Source organism: Telmatherina bonti (genome assembly GCF_933228915.1).
Source record: "Telmatherina bonti genome assembly, chromosome: 5".
Taxonomy (NCBI): Eukaryota; Metazoa; Chordata; class Actinopteri; order Atheriniformes; family Telmatherinidae; genus Telmatherina; species Telmatherina bonti.
Genome location: NC_136623.1, coordinates 16,173,999 through 16,189,939, shown reverse-complemented (window position 1 = coordinate 16,189,939; position 15,941 = coordinate 16,173,999). Strand labels below are relative to the sequence as shown.

Here is a 15,941-nt window from a genome sequence, read left to right as displayed (position 1 = left end):
GCCTTGAGAGCAAACAGCTGCACTCCTCTATCCTCATTGTGATACTCCGCTAATTTGAGAGTGGCTTCGCTTGAGTACAGAATCATCTTAAATTGTTGCAGTTGTTTACCAAAGGCCAACCTAGACAGCTAAATGTGGTATATTGTATATAATGTCAAAGTATATTTAATGGAGGACTGTGAGAGCTCAACTTTATGTGAAAGATAGTCATTTACAATGAAAGACAGACGTATCGAGACGCATCAGGCTGACGTATCAAGCTGTGAACTATTATGTAAGAAGGTATCTTTCGTCAATGACACAAAACATTTTTGCTACAAAGATGTAGCAACATATTGCTGAGGAAAATCATTCTGTATTTTGCCAGTGGAAGTCTGAACACGAATACATTTGACAAAATATATATATCCAAAGGAAGTATCTTTTTTTGCTTTATTATTTCTATCAGTTAAATGGATTAGTATTTACTCTGCTAATGAGTTATGATTATAGATCTTTTTTTTCTTTTTTAATGTAGAAATCCTACATTGTCATGCAGGGACCTGAGAAGCACGGTGCAGTCGGTGGTTCTACACGTCTTCAATTATTTACATATATATATATATATATACAAATCTTTGTATCTTAGTATATATATATATATGTATGTGTATGTATATATATATATATATATATATATATATATATATATATATATATATATATATATATATATACATATATATATATATATATATATATACATATATATATATATATATATATATATATATATATATATATATAGTATATGTATGTATATATATATATATATATATATATATATATACATACATATATATATATATATATATATATATATATATATATATATATATATATATATGTATGTATATATGTATATATATATGTATGTATATATGTATATATATATGTATGTATATATGTATATATATATGTATATATATATATATATATATATATGTATATATATATATATATATATATATATATATATATATATATATATATATATATATACATACATATATATATATATATATATATATATATATATATATATATATATATATATATATATATATATATATATAGTATATATATATATATATATATATATATACTAAGATACAAAGATTTTGATTCTTTTACATGTTGACTAAGCTTAATATAATTTATTTCTGAGTGATATAAGACTCTATTTAGTCTGTAAAACTGAAAGAGAAAAGTCATGGCAATGTGTCATATTTTCCTTCATTTTCATCAACATGGGCACTGAGATAGTAGATGTTTAATATGAAATTGCATTCGTTAAATGCCCCATATATGCCATTTGAAGTTTTTCCAAATACCTACAAAATCCTTTAAAAATGTTCTCTTAGACTGGTGAATAGCAATTTCTTCCGCACTATTATGCAAAAGCAAATGTCTAAAAATACCTGTAAAAGCTCCATATGTAGAGAAACACAGACATAGAGATGAGAAAAGATAACAAACTGAATGCCAAAAGAATCAACATATATTAATAAAAATAATAAAGTTGTGGACAGTGAGTCAGAAGTCTTAAATGGGAAGATACATCTTGAAATGTTTATGATTTTGTTTAAGTTGATTATAGCAGAAATTAATATTGCCAAGCTATTTACTCATATGTTTAATTGTTTGAAGAGAAAAATGAGCAAAATTTTGCAAAATGAAAGCCACAATATGAACTTATAAGTAACAGATATTAAGACCGTTTTACTTCATTGAGTGTGTATTTTTCAGTTTACCTTTAATCTTTCCAGGAAACACATGTTATTCAGATTAACCTTTGTTGCATTTCAGACCAAAAGTATTTCTAGGTAACAATAATCCTGTACCGCCATCAGGTTTGGAAAAATAAATTTCACGTGTTGTAATTCACGTTGTTAAAATGGACCTGATTTCATACAAGTTTAATATAGTGCTTTGTGAACGTCTGAATTTTGTTAGGCTGCCAAGCTCTTTACAGATCACTTCCTCTACGAGTAGGCTGTAGCCTTGTAAGCATGTTGTCTGAAGCCAGCTGATGGATCTGCTTGACAGCACCAACCTTTTTAGAAATTAGCAGAAGCAGAAATACTGAATCAGCTCTGTTACATTGTCTAGGTAGAAAGTGCACTCACATCACTTGTAAACCCCCTATGCCCTGGCCATGCAATCTCTGGCTGTGCATAAAGTCTCTTTTGGTTCCTAGGCCTCCTCACTATCATAATTATATGACCGTAGTTTTCAATTCATTATTAAAGTAATACAAAATGAGGCTGAAGAAATTCATTGAAATGGTAGCAAGTAGCACATTTGTACAACAGCTGCCCAAGGCCCTTCTGCTGACTGTAAATACGATGTAGATGAGACTTATAATTCAAACATGAAACAATTCATTTTATTCCACAGAAAAGTCTTTGAACAAACTAATGGTTAAGAATTGTGTCTTACAAAAGTCTGTTCAGTAGTTTAAACATGTGGTTGTTTCATGGAAATAGATACTTAAATGATTATTAGAAAAGACTTTTATGCATCTAAGTCATTGAAAGATATTTCTGTACCATCTTTGATCAGTAATTACACAATAATGATTTACATCAGATAGATGCCTATCAATCCTTTAAGAATAAACATTTCAGTTATTGTAAGCATCAGATTGTTTTCACTGTGGACTCTAAGAAATGGAAAGAAACAGTCATCTGCATTTCAAGAAACATGGTTTTTAACCTTTGATCATATCAGAACATTCATTTATTTATTCATTTTCTATACTGCTTAGTTCAAATCAGGGTCACGGGGGAACCTAGCGCCTATCCCAGCAAATTAGCAGGCGTGAAGCAGGGTACACCCTGGAGAGATCGCCAATCCATTGCAAGGCTTGTGTCACAATATTTCAGAGAAAATCTGCCTTCGGTGTGAGGCTTATCATTTTTGTTGTCAGCATCAGCAAAGGTTTACCACATTGTGTAAACACATAAAATAAATACAAACTAGTGACATTTAGCATACGTTATCTGAATATCTGCCTGTGAAAATGACTTTTTCAATAAAAGTGAACCACAATCTCATCAGATGTCAAATTAAATGGCAGAGATATAGATGTGTGAAGATTTTTTATTTTATGTGACTTCAGAATTCTCAAACATGGCATTTTATACCCTCTGAAAATGCGTATATCTGTGTCTCTTTGGTTACCTTTAAACACAAAGCAAAAGTCAAATGGTTTTCCAAAGGTAATGCTTAAAATCCAGGATCAGTTGATTTGAAAGGGGTTTGATGTGACATTTGATAACAGACTGAATGTTTTTGGCACTTGTGTAAACAAAAATATTATTTGCTACAGTTAGTGTTATAATGTCGGGGAGACACCAAACTTGAATGTTGCTGAAGTTGCACTGTGCGTGCATGTGTGTGTAAATAAATAACTATCAGGTTATTTGGTCAAAATCTGCATTTCATAGTGCAATGTTGTCACAAAATAGGTGAAAAGCTTATTATGGAGGCAAGTGTGGACACGTAAATAAATAGCTGTTAAAAAGACAGACAATCAAAACAAAGGGGTGTTAGACTTCATAATTAGTGATATTAAGGAATTGGGAAGTTTGGATAGTGGTGATATTTATTTAATAAAGTCTAATGTTGGATTTTTCTCACTGATGATCAGATTAGAAATGACCCACATTACCGTTACTTGCCTGTCAGTGTAATTGCAGGGATTCAGACATGGGCTATGTTGAAAGTCAAAGTGACTTTAAGTGGTTCTATTCTGCACTTTTCAGTCTAATATGTTTTAATATGCAAGTCTAGAAGGGCAAGTAATAATCAATCATTTTTCACAAACCCCTTCATTAATTTTGAATTGATGCTCTCAGATCAGCCTCTACCAGGAACAAGTGAACAGAGAAAGCCCCGCCCTCTGTCCTGCTTGCGGGCTGCGTCTGATTGGTCAACTGCTAGGAGTAGTTATGCTGAGCAGTGAAAGTGGGAGTGGCTTTCTTCTCATGAATGTGCCCAACCTAGAGAAGATGACCAATCACTGAGTCACTAAAATTTCGAAGTAGAAAAAACTCTAAAACCAACTGTTTCCGTCGCCATGGAAACCAAATGTAGAGTGTTTCGGTCAGTGGTCCTAACTGTTAATTCAACAAGTAAATATACTAAGACAGGAGGAGCCACCCCCTAAAAAAAGTGTTCCCACACTACATATCCTGCTATGTTGCCAAATCAGTAACATTCAGCCTTTTAGCAAGGAATTATTATCCTAAATATCGCACGGAGCAATGGCATTCTTATGGAACAGTATATGGTGAAAAAACAATAATGACTCCAGAATGTGGGTGTTTGTTTTTCAATATATATACAGAGCTATCGACGGAGCAGCTCTTTAGCGGAGTTCGATGCAGGGGAAATTAGCCAAAACTGGCAACTGTGACAGGGTCAGTTAGGGCCGTTTCGACAGCAAGGTTTTTGCATCCTGCAGCTCTTGTTTGTGGAGGGAACTACACCGTTGAGGATCATTATGACTTGTTTAGATAGCATATTCAAAAAGTCAGTGAGCCACATGCGCCTCGCGAGCCGCGCAAAAAGTAATGCTGGTTTAGGTGATAAAAAAAAAGATGCTGCTTATATGTCTGATGAGTATTCAACATTATAATGCTGTACAAAAGCTCAGAAAACAAGAAATGACATCGTAGAGCCGCTTTAACATTTATCTTATTCTGGTCTAATTCCATCAGATTGGTTTCACAAAGTTACATTGATTCAGTTTTTTTTTAACAATATTGTTAATATTGTTTAAGTTTTGAGAGTTTTTCAGCTCACAAAATATCATTCCACAATGCTTCCTTTGTGTCAGGTTCAGCCCATATGAATGGTATGACGCTCACCCCTGCAATCCCGGATCTGATGTGGTGGAGAACAACTTCACTCTCCTAAACAGCTTCTGGTTTGGAGTTGGTTCCTTAATGCAGCAAGGTATGGTTGAGCTCTTATTATTTTTCCTTTCCAAAACAATGCAATCATGGCTTTCGACTCTTAATCACTACTTCATCTGCCTCTTTAACTGACAAGTTCTCTGATTCCCATCACGTAGATGTTTCATAAGGCTTTTCCTTGTCAAGAACGACTGCAGTGCTCTGTCTTACATGACAAACAAAAGCTGTTGTCACCTGCCTGCTGTTTAACAAGCGAAAGAGTAGGTGGCAGGCACATGTCAGAGATTGGCGGTTAAGAGTGGAAAACACTGTTGCATTTATTTTCCTGAAATACAGCTGCTGGCCCTGCTTAAGAGTTTCCTGAGTGTTAGAACGGAAGGGGTAAGTTGAAGAACACGTCTGACAAATGCCAGCTGTCAGCCGTGCGAGAAATGTGACGTTTTTAGCACTGCATGGCTTGCACAAAGAGTGACCCCATATACAGAACCCACTCATAACTGTCCAGCAAGTAGCCCATCACCTACTGTCGCCATGAGCACGCTGGATGATGTACGCTTTGAAGAATATAGGTGGCATATTCAGTTCTGCGCAAAAATCCCGAGCCCCTTGTTGGATTTCTTTATATTTTCCTTCTTGTATTCTTTCAAAGTCATCTTGAGCTGTTGATTTGTTCCCGTCTTCCCGAAGTTCTTTCAAAATTTTGGACACTGGTTGCTTTTTTGCTTATGTTCAGAATACCAAACAGAGAGAAAAGGTTAATGTATGCCAAACTATACAAGAAGTGGACTGATAATCAGTAGAAGCAGGTCTTATTGGGTAATCAATCCTTCACCCAAAGCCAAGCCTAAGGATTATTAGGGCAATGTGGGATCATCGTCACAGCTGGCTGAACAAACAGCAGCCACTCTCCAGAGAAGAGCTTTGCACTGTGCTACATGAAGCTTTGAGAACTATTCCTGAAATGTACTTAAGAAAAATTAGGAGAAAGCTTGTGTAAACAGTTTTAGGCTGTGTTGAACAGAAGTGATTTTCAAGTTCATTAGAATTGCAGAGACTGGTTTTGCCTTGGATTCCACTGATATTTCCACATTTCCACAAATTACTGCACCTATTTGCAATTTCCTGACAACAAAGCAATACAGGCTTGAGCTTGAGTGTAGCACTGTATTATTTATAGTGTCCTCATAAAAAGGCCTTTTGTCGGTCAAAATAATTCACCGAAATTCTCCAGATATGATCATTTTGAGAGGAAACCAAATGCGTATGGATTGTTTATTCTTGCCAAGGGATGGTTAAGAGAATGAAGGATGAGAAATTACATAATGAAGTCAGCTGTGGAGAAATGGACCTAAGTAATAAAATGTTTAACCTCAATGTAACAAGACGAATCAAGCGGTCTTAGAGAGACTTGCTGGTGGATCTTTGCCCGTAAGGACTGCAAACAGATTCAGCAATTCATTAAGCACAGAAACTCGGCGGCACTCTTGTGAAACTGCATAGCAGCCTCTGCCAATTTGCTGGCGCAGGCAGAGAAATATGAGGGTAGCAGCAGTACGCAGAGAGAGGGAAGAGGAAGAGAATCAAAACAAAATGAGCTAGTTAGTAGTGTATATTATTAAACCAAACAGGGAAGAATTTTCTATCATAATTCATAACGGAGCTCGCAGTGTTGTCTGTAAACGCTTAAGCTCTACCGTTTCCCTCATTTACAATTGCTGAGTGAAGCTGCTGCTGCTAATAAGCTCCGTTTCATAGTTTCCTGAAAACAAATTTTCATCTATAGTGTAAAAATGTGAAGTGCATTTTTCTCTTACACATTTTATATGCAATTTATTTATTTTAAATGGCATTTAAAAAAAAAAAAAAAAGCCGTCTAACGAGCGGCTACAAAGAAAAATGTATATATATATACATACATCTTGAAAACCTGCGTGCAGTGTAACCAAGTTTTTAAACTGACACTAAATCTGTTTTTTGGTGACACCCATTTCTGCGACACAGCCTTGTAACACATGCCGCACAGCGGGATCTGCAGAGAGGTGTGTATTTTGTTGGTGTCACATTAACAGACATCCTTTGCTTGTCTGCCAAGCATAGTGACAGCAGCTGAGGCGGAAGCCATTTCCTTGACATGTTTAAAATGTAAATGGACGTGTTTGAGGAAATAAAATAAATAAATAAATAAATAAATCTTACCAGCTTGTCTGTGGGAGGGAGGTGTCAGAGACAACAGAAAAGAACATAAAATATGAGGAGGTGCAAAAGCAAACACTTTTTGTACTCCGTTCCTGGGGTCTCAGTAGGCTTTTGCTAACTCGTCTGATCATTTCCCACAAACTGGTTCCCCAATGTGGAATATTTTAAACAATGTTGAAGTTATGCACTCAGAGAATACAGAAACTCTAAACTTAAATCCAATTCTGTAATGTTGAGGTAGGTTTTTTTTTTTTGTTTTATTTCATTCATACCTAAAACAACGTGATTTCAGTTCTAGTTTAACTTGTTTTGAGTAAAATGTTTGTGTATGAAAGTAATTTTTCTCTGATGCGTTATGACCCATTGGTAGGTAACTAGTTGTGTAGACATCCACCGGGGAAGTAATATGGATTAGGTTTACACATCACTTTTCAAGGCATTTAAAGTGCTTTATGGTGAATCCATTAATCATTCACTCCTCATTCATACCTGCTGAACATCTGTTGCCACAGCTGCCATTGGGCACACTGACTGAAACACAGCGGCCAATGCTGGCCAGCCGCCTCTTTGACCACTACAAAAACATTTATTCACATACCAGAGATGCCAACACTGGAGGCAACGACACATTGAGAGGGAGAGCAGGATTCAAACTGCCAACTGTCTGGTCATTGGACGATCTGCTCTACCACACTAGTCGCTGCCACACCCCAGTCCAGGGGTCTTATTTATAACCATTGAGTATGCACAAAATCTAAAAATACAAGCGTTGGGATCTATATAAACAAACATTACAGGACAATGTCGTAAACTCTGATGCATACAGACATTTTGGAAATGAAAAAAAAAAAGGTCAATAGCAGCCAGACTGTAACAACAGCCATGACTTTGGTCAGATGTCCCACTCTCACCAGATGCACTAGTGCTGGCTGACAGACCAACATGTGTATAAAATTGTTTATAGGTTTTATAGAATATGAAACAGTACTTTACCATGTCTCTGCCAAGATTTCCTCTTCCTCCAACACTATGCCTTGCAAACCTACTTTTTGGTCCAGCAGCGTGACTGGTATCTGGTTGTCCCATTTGGATGCAGACACACTCTGAGGATGGTACACAGTCATGAATCAGCCATGGTTCATGATCAGAATGGCCAGTGTATTTATATCCATTTGCTAGCACCTGAAGCGAAACTTGGCTTCAATCTGAAAAGCTGTCCTGGATGAAAAAGTTGTTCGGCGAGTCCCTAGTCTGAGGGACTAGGGACACGCTTTAACATACATGCTTTTTCATTTAACATAACTTAAAATAAAATCTACTCCCCAGTGCATGAGCTACTGCAGTGAGACAGTAGACACATTTATATGTTCTTGGTGACCAATAGGGAAGCTCTTCCTCAAAGAACTGTATTATCTCGTATATTGTCATGGTCCCGCCCATGCTATAGATTTTGGCTGAATGCAGTGGAGGGGGTTTGGTCAGGTGTGATTAGCAATTAAGATTATAAATGCCAGCCAGGTGTGATGTGGGGTGAGAACTGCTGGAAAGTGGAAGAAAGCCAGGTGGAGGGAAGGCTCATTTTTAATCTTCATTATCCTGGTGTGCGTTTCTTTTATTTTATTTTACTTTATCTGTTATCAATAAATAAACTGCTAATGGAACAGATAGACAAGGGCTGGTCAACAGCCAGTAAATAGGATCTGGTGGACTTGTTGAGTTTCGAAGATGACAATCAGACAAGTGGACCTGCAGTGTAAGAGACTGGAACACCGCAGGTACTCCTTTCCTGCTCAATGCAGCTGACTGCACATGTTTTCTTATATGCATGGCGGCAAGCTCAGTCTGGAAGCTCCTAAACCGGTGACACAGTCATGGTGAAAATACTTGGCGAGCTGGTCGGTGTCATGACAATATTCAACCCGTTTTATTTTCCTGGCACCATATGACTGATCTGCTGTTTGTGTTTATTGAGTGCTGTGATGCAGTATTATGCACTGTTCCCTGCTGACAGCGGTGCTTTATTGTGTGGAATTCAATTGAGTTACCCCTTGCTTCAATTCATTTTTAGTGTGACCAGAGAATGCATCTGGATCTTCCCTCTCTGAAGTCATTGTGGATTAAAGGATGCTACTGTCTTCCCCCGTTTGTAACCATGTAGAGTCTTTGTCAAACCACAAAGGACAAATCCAATCAAATTTGGTAGAAGAGGTTAAACAGCTGACCACTCTGCCCCCCCTTCTGTGGGCTTGTTACTCTTCAGAATTGCCCTCATAAATCTTCTCAGTAAAGTAACAGAGTGCACAAAGCACAAGGGTATTTTAAAGGTTGTCAGAGATGAGATATAAAGTAACTCTAACACCAGTCAGTGAGCTATTGTAAACATACTACTCAGCAGAGGACCACTCAAAGTCAAGGCTTATGCAGAGGTGTTCTGTCAGTTTGTTAAGATATTATATCTTTTTCCACTCTTTATAAAAGGTGGGTGGACTTGATTTACAATATCACAATGTAAAAATAATTTTTCAGGTCCCTTATTTTTCTGAGGTATCAACTCATGTGACAAGCACAAACACAATTGTCATAGTCAGATGAGTTAGTATTGTTCTAGCAGTGCTTCAACCAGGTGTGTGTGTGTGTGTGTGTGTGTGTGTGTGTGTGTGTGTGTGGTTGTGTTGGTGTTCAGTCATTTTGGAAAGTAAAATCATCATTGTTGCTATGGCATTGCTGCAGCACTGAACTTTGAACTATTTCCTAAGGGTAGTTTTTATTGTATATTCATTAAAGGCTTTGGTTAATGTTCAACTTGTATGCAGTGATTTTAATATGAAACAAAGGCAGTTAAAATGAATATTCAACCCAGTCATACCAAAGGTTTGATTTTAATTGAGCCGTGCTTGAAAACAGATTTCTGATGCCTGCTGGTTTTCCGGACACCTTAAAACGACCTGAATTTTTTTTTTTTAATAGCCTCTGAAAAAAATAGAACCATGAAAGAAAACATATTTGAGAAAAAAAGATTGGCCTTGCTCTTTAGTTCATCCATTTATTTATTAAAAATATAAATTAATAGCCAACATGTTGTAAATAATAACATTTATGTGGCATTGGAATTGAAAGATAAAAGTATTCAATGGTTGCTGCTGGTGTGAAAGAGATGCATCAGATCATAATCCACAGATACATGAAGGTTTAATGGGTTAATGTTGAAAAGCCTAAATGAACTAAAACAAAAACAAATACAAAAAAAGATAAAAGTAAAATTAAATTATGTAATTTTATTTACCATCATTAGATTTTTAGGTTTGTGTTTGGCTATTTTACCATGCTGGCTTCAGTTCCTGTTTCCTCTCTAACAGTACCTTGATCAACACCAGCGGCTCTGCCAAAAACATTTGCATTCTAATTAACAGAAACAAAAATGATCATGTTACTACATTAGTTTAATTCAGCTGCAGCACTGCTATGTTAATTGCTCAATACTTTTCTTCTATGTTGCATACAGGCTCAGAATTGATGCCCAAAGCCCTGTCGACCAGGATAATTGGTGGGATCTGGTGGTTCTTCACACTCATCATCATATCATCCTACACAGCTAATTTAGCAGCTTTTCTTACTGTGGAGAGAATGGACTCACCAGTGGACTCAGCTGACGACATTGCTAAGCAGACCAAGATTGAATATGGTGTGGTCAAAGATGGAGCAACCATGAGTTTCTTTAAGGTACGTGGAAACAATACAGACTAGTTGAAAACAATGTATTTATTGCTAAAAGTCTTTTTTTTTTTAATTATTTTAAAGTTTTAACAATTATCCACAGGGTCTGGCACTGTTTCTTATATCTTTAGTTTTATTACAGGTATTCCTGCCTTTGCGCAATTACACGCCGTTTTACAGAGAAAAATATTGCTGAAGATACTCAAATGTTGCCTGACGCTAAAAAAAATCCTCATTGGTCATTAAATTATAATTGAATAAATAAGCAATGTGATTGGTTGTAACGAATACCATTCAGGGCTGGGTCTTTAATTGTTGGAAATTAAAGTTTATCAAGACTTTGCAGATAAAAATGGTCAATAATATAGAAATATCATTACCTGCCTGAAATAATCTCAATAACAGATTGAAAGCAGCGGTTCCAGAGATCACAAGGACTGCGTGAGATCTTTGCTCCACAGAGGCTTTACAGATTAGATCTGCACATGTACAAAAGCATAACAGACTTTTCAGTTAAAGATGGAATGAGAATGAAGTACATTGCCAGAAAATGTGTGTTTTATGTCAACAAGTTCCTGTGAATTTTGATCAAGTTTTAGGGATAAAAGAGAGACAAATAACAGTTCTTGACATGGCATCATTTCAGTCTACCATAGATTAACTGTAAGACTTGCCCAAATATATTTACCCTCAGTTACACAAACAAGAGGAAGCAGGTTCCTTAATCGCAAAGTCATCCTTCTGGAGTTTCAAGCAAATTACGTCCCGTTTCATTAATGTTAGATATTTTTTAAAGAAATGTAAGTATTGGACTTGTACTGTTTTTGGGCCATTAGCATGTGAAATACCATGTTTGTAATGATATTAAATGATTATTGGAAATGTCATGGACTAGCCAAACATAGTAGAGTTACTTATCTTCATCATTCTTCTAATGATAAAAACAACAGACAAAAACAAATAAGAAAAACAAAGACTTGACGATGATCTTTGCATTAAGATTTGAAAGGCTGTTAAGGTTTGTGGGAGGAACAATGTATGAAACTGTTCTAAAGTAACTGCGAATAAATCAAAAATTGAAATATAAATTATGAATCTATTTTGAACATGTAAAAGGCGCTTATTAATCATACATTAATGGAGAGGCATGACTAAGAGTACATAAATAAAGCAAACATAACTGACAACTACATTTTCTACATACATACATATTCAAAAAGTTAAGACTTTTTTACTTGTTCAAATAGAGAGAAAGCTGAAGAATTAAACAAGGCCAAAGAACATCTTAAGTGGACTTGATCTTTAGTCCCTCAGGCTACATACCTTTAAAATATATATATTCTTATATAACAAATCAGTGTACGGGCCCAGGAGCACTTTCGTAAGCCAGTGGTCATGAACTTGCAAATTCAGATTTAAACTTATTTGCTGCCTCTTAATAAGTCAGTCTGTTTAAGATGGAGTCAAGGAAAGAGGAGAGAAAAAACTGGTTTGATTTAGTAAGTAAATATTAAATTAAACTGATTTCAAAAATCAGTCCAGTTTTGTATGATAAAAATTTCCCCCTGTTTTTGTTTACAATAAATGTTTTTATTTTGAAGCAGAGATCATTACATCTCTTGATACTTTTGGGGGGAATTTTTTGTGATGACAGCTAAGATTTGGTCTCGATAAATAGCTATGTAAGAGATATTTTTAATCCTTCTTTGCTTTTCAAGAATTTGTCGTGATCAGAGTCATGAATAGGAGATGCAGGTGTCTAATTGCCCAAGGCGCAAGTGCCCTCTGCCAACTCTTGTCCTTGCAGAAAGACTTAATGACGTTAACTCAATGAGCCAGAGAAGCATGATAAATACTGGCTCGATGAAGGGATGGATTAAGGCTTTGCAGATATATGCAAATGGATTCATTTGGTCTTTAATTTAGTTACAAAATAATCATATGCTATGAACAATGCTGAGACTTTAGACTTAAGATAAAACAAATAACCACTAAATGGTTAGATGCATTTCTGTTACATATAAATTTAAGAAACCTTGTGGAAATGAGACAATACTGCAACTGCAGATTGCTTGAAATTGCACTAGTGACAGATTATGGCCTTTTCACTCAAATTCCTAGCGGTTCATGATTTTAGACAGTTCTCACTTTGAAATACTTTTGTGGAACTTTTTTACAACATGGTGGACAGGATGCAATAACCTCACCTTGTAAATATGCTGGATTTATGGCTGACAAGGCACACAGAGGATTCCATATTAAAAAAAAACATAACAACAGGTTTGATGTGTTTGTTGTGTAAAATCAAGTGATGTTAATTAATGTTAATACCAAACTATTACATTTTGGGTTTAAGCAGCTAGGGCTGTGTTTCAGCTGGATTTAACAATAACAGAGGGATTCTTATAATAGCATCTTTCACAATTTGAAATGGCTCATAGTCTTCAGACAGTAATTATCTAGAATTAGTCATGGCAGAAATGTGACCTCACAGAAAATTGCATGAAATACCACATAGACCGATGCAAGATTAATGGAATGGCATTCTATTATTCCTGCTTCAGTAGCACTTATGAGAATAGACGTGTGCAAAGCTTCAATTTGCCGTCCTTTAATCCTGTGACAATGGAGATCTAAAGAAGTAATCATTTAAATCTATTTGGTCGCCAGCTAAATAAACCGTGTCCTTAAGTGCTGTAAACGAGCAGATAACATCTGCGTAATCTTTGACATTTTCCAGCATTCAGAAAATCCCCAAAGGTGTAAAGTTACCTACAGATGAGTGAGTAAGATTTCGTGGTTAGCAGTATTTTCACCCCCAGCACCTTTTTGTTGCAACATTTAAACATTATTTTGTTCAAATCCAACCTTGTGGTGATTAATGCGCTGCAAATTTTTCAACAGTTTTTTTTTTATTTTTTATTTTTTTTCTTTGCCGGTAGCAATGGAGGTGCAAATGTGCAAAAAAATATATAAACAAAAAAGCTGTCTCTTTCCATCCGTCACAGAAATCCCGGGTTTCTACATTTGAGAAGATGTGGGCCTTCATGAGCAGCCGGCCACGAACATCTCTGGTTAAGTCTATCGAGGATGGGATTCAGAGGGTGCTGAAGTCAGACTATGCTCTCATTATGGAGTCCACCACTATCGATTATATCACACGGAGAAACTGTAATCTGACACAGGTGGGAGGGAATATCGACAGCAAAGGCTATGGCATCGGCACCCCCCTCGGTAAGACCTGTGAATAACTCTAGAATACATCTTAGAGCACAGAGCAATAAAAAATTGAAGCCCTTTTCATAAGTTATGTGTTGTTGTGGAAAGATGAGGGAGAGGAATCGCTTTTAGATGCAGCCGCAGCATAAAACATGTAACTACTAGTAAGACAGTATGTCACAACGTGTTTATGAGCCTTATTATCACAGAGTCCAGCTGGTGTTTCTTCCAATGTTAAATGGGCCTTATGTTGCTTTCAGGCTCCCCGTACAGGGACAAAATCACCATAGCAATCCTTAGTATCTTGGAGGATGGGCGCCTACACATGCTGAAGGAGAAGTGGTGGAGTGGGAACAGCTGCTTGGATGAAGAGCGTCGTGAGACCGGCCCCATGGGAATCCAAAACCTGGGTGGTATATTCATCGTGCTGGCGTCTGGCCTGGTGCTGTCTGTTTTTGTGGCAATTGCTGAATTCATCTACAAGCTACGGAAGACTGCAGAACGTGAGCAGGTATCTATCCCCACAGATTATTTGTAAAGCATTTACATTGCGCTGCACTTGGATTTCAACTTATTTTGCCTTGATTTTTAGCAAATATGTCTGTAACCATAGCTTTTTTTTTTCTTTTTCATGATACCCATGCAGCATGTCCTCTCAACTGCGCTCTATTCATGGCTTTTAGTTCAAACGTGTTGTAAAAGGATTTGCATGCCTTTATTTGGCTAATCCCTCGGAGTACTTGGCCATAACACTGCAGCGTTTACTTGTTTTAACAGGCATAATTGCAAATTGGAGCATAGAGAATTAATCCTTTATTAGTCATTGGAGATGGCAGAATAGCATCACCCTTTAATGTTGCAAATCACTCATTTTGAGTCATGCTATGTAAATACTTATGTGCTTGCTTGTGCAGTGTACTTGCACATTCCTTCTGACACAGCAGTAATAATGAGACATGTGCACTCTACATGTGGCGGCGGTGCAATTTGATAACGCTGACAGCGACACACATAGACAAACTCCAGCCCTGACACAACACGAATGCTCTAAATCCATTTTGTGCTCTTTAGACTGTCAACACTCTGCTGTCAGAACAATTTAAAGCTAAGGCATTTACCCCCCCACCCCTTTTCCCTCTTCTCCTTGTCGCTCCCCTCCCGTTATCCTCCCTTTTTGCCCAGAGGTCTTTGTGCAGTGCCATGGTGGACGAGATCAGACTGTCGTTCACCTGCGAGAGACGGGTGAAACACAAGCCTCAGCCTCCAGTCATGGTGAAGACGGATGCGGTGATCAACATGCACGCCTACAACGACCGACGACTCCCGGGAAAGGACAACATGAGCTGCAGCACTGGGATGACTCCTGTGTTCCCATGACAATGTGTTCCCCACAGGTCAAGAACCTCCTGAGCAACGTTTCAGGGGCAGTGCCAGAGCCTAGAGACAATGGCATAGACGGGATCACCAGATACACCATTAACCACAGTGACATGGGGACACTCACAAAACATGGGCAACTGAAAATGGCAGCATCAGCCACACAGGTATGACACGAATCACCACCGCAATCAAAAATGCAAGAGTCAATTGGAATACTTTGGGATGTTTGATGAGAAAAGGGAAAAAAAATCCATAACTGATCAAAGATACATGATGCCCAAATATGATTCAGTTTCAAGTCTGATGTTTACGTGCGCAATACAACCCCCCCCCCCAATAAAAAAAAAAAAAAAAACAACAACAACAACTTCCACTGGACCCTGAATCATCAAAAACACTCGAGATCTTATGGGGAAATATGGCAATAAATAACTGAGAGACAGTAGAAGAAGGACAAGGCAGTTTTCT

The 15,941-nt window shown here is 37.0% G+C and overlaps 1 protein-coding gene across 1 annotated transcript in view; it reads left to right on the top strand.

Annotated features, from left to right (window-relative positions):
- The window catches only part of grik3 (glutamate ionotropic receptor kainate type subunit 3), a gene marked incomplete at both ends in the record, with an annotated part of 101,211 nt that extends 85,741 nt beyond the window's left edge, over positions 1–15,470 (top strand). The window contains 5 exons of the mRNA XM_079241400.1: positions 4,886–5,004; positions 10,663–10,880; positions 13,883–14,108; positions 14,354–14,604; positions 15,276–15,470. Of these exons, the coding sequence (XP_079097526.1) occupies positions 4,886–5,004; positions 10,663–10,880; positions 13,883–14,108; positions 14,354–14,604; positions 15,276–15,470 (1,009 nt within the window). The remainder of the gene's footprint in view (positions 1–4,885; positions 5,005–10,662; positions 10,881–13,882; positions 14,109–14,353; positions 14,605–15,275) is intronic.
- Positions 15,471–15,941: the final 471 nt, after the last annotated feature.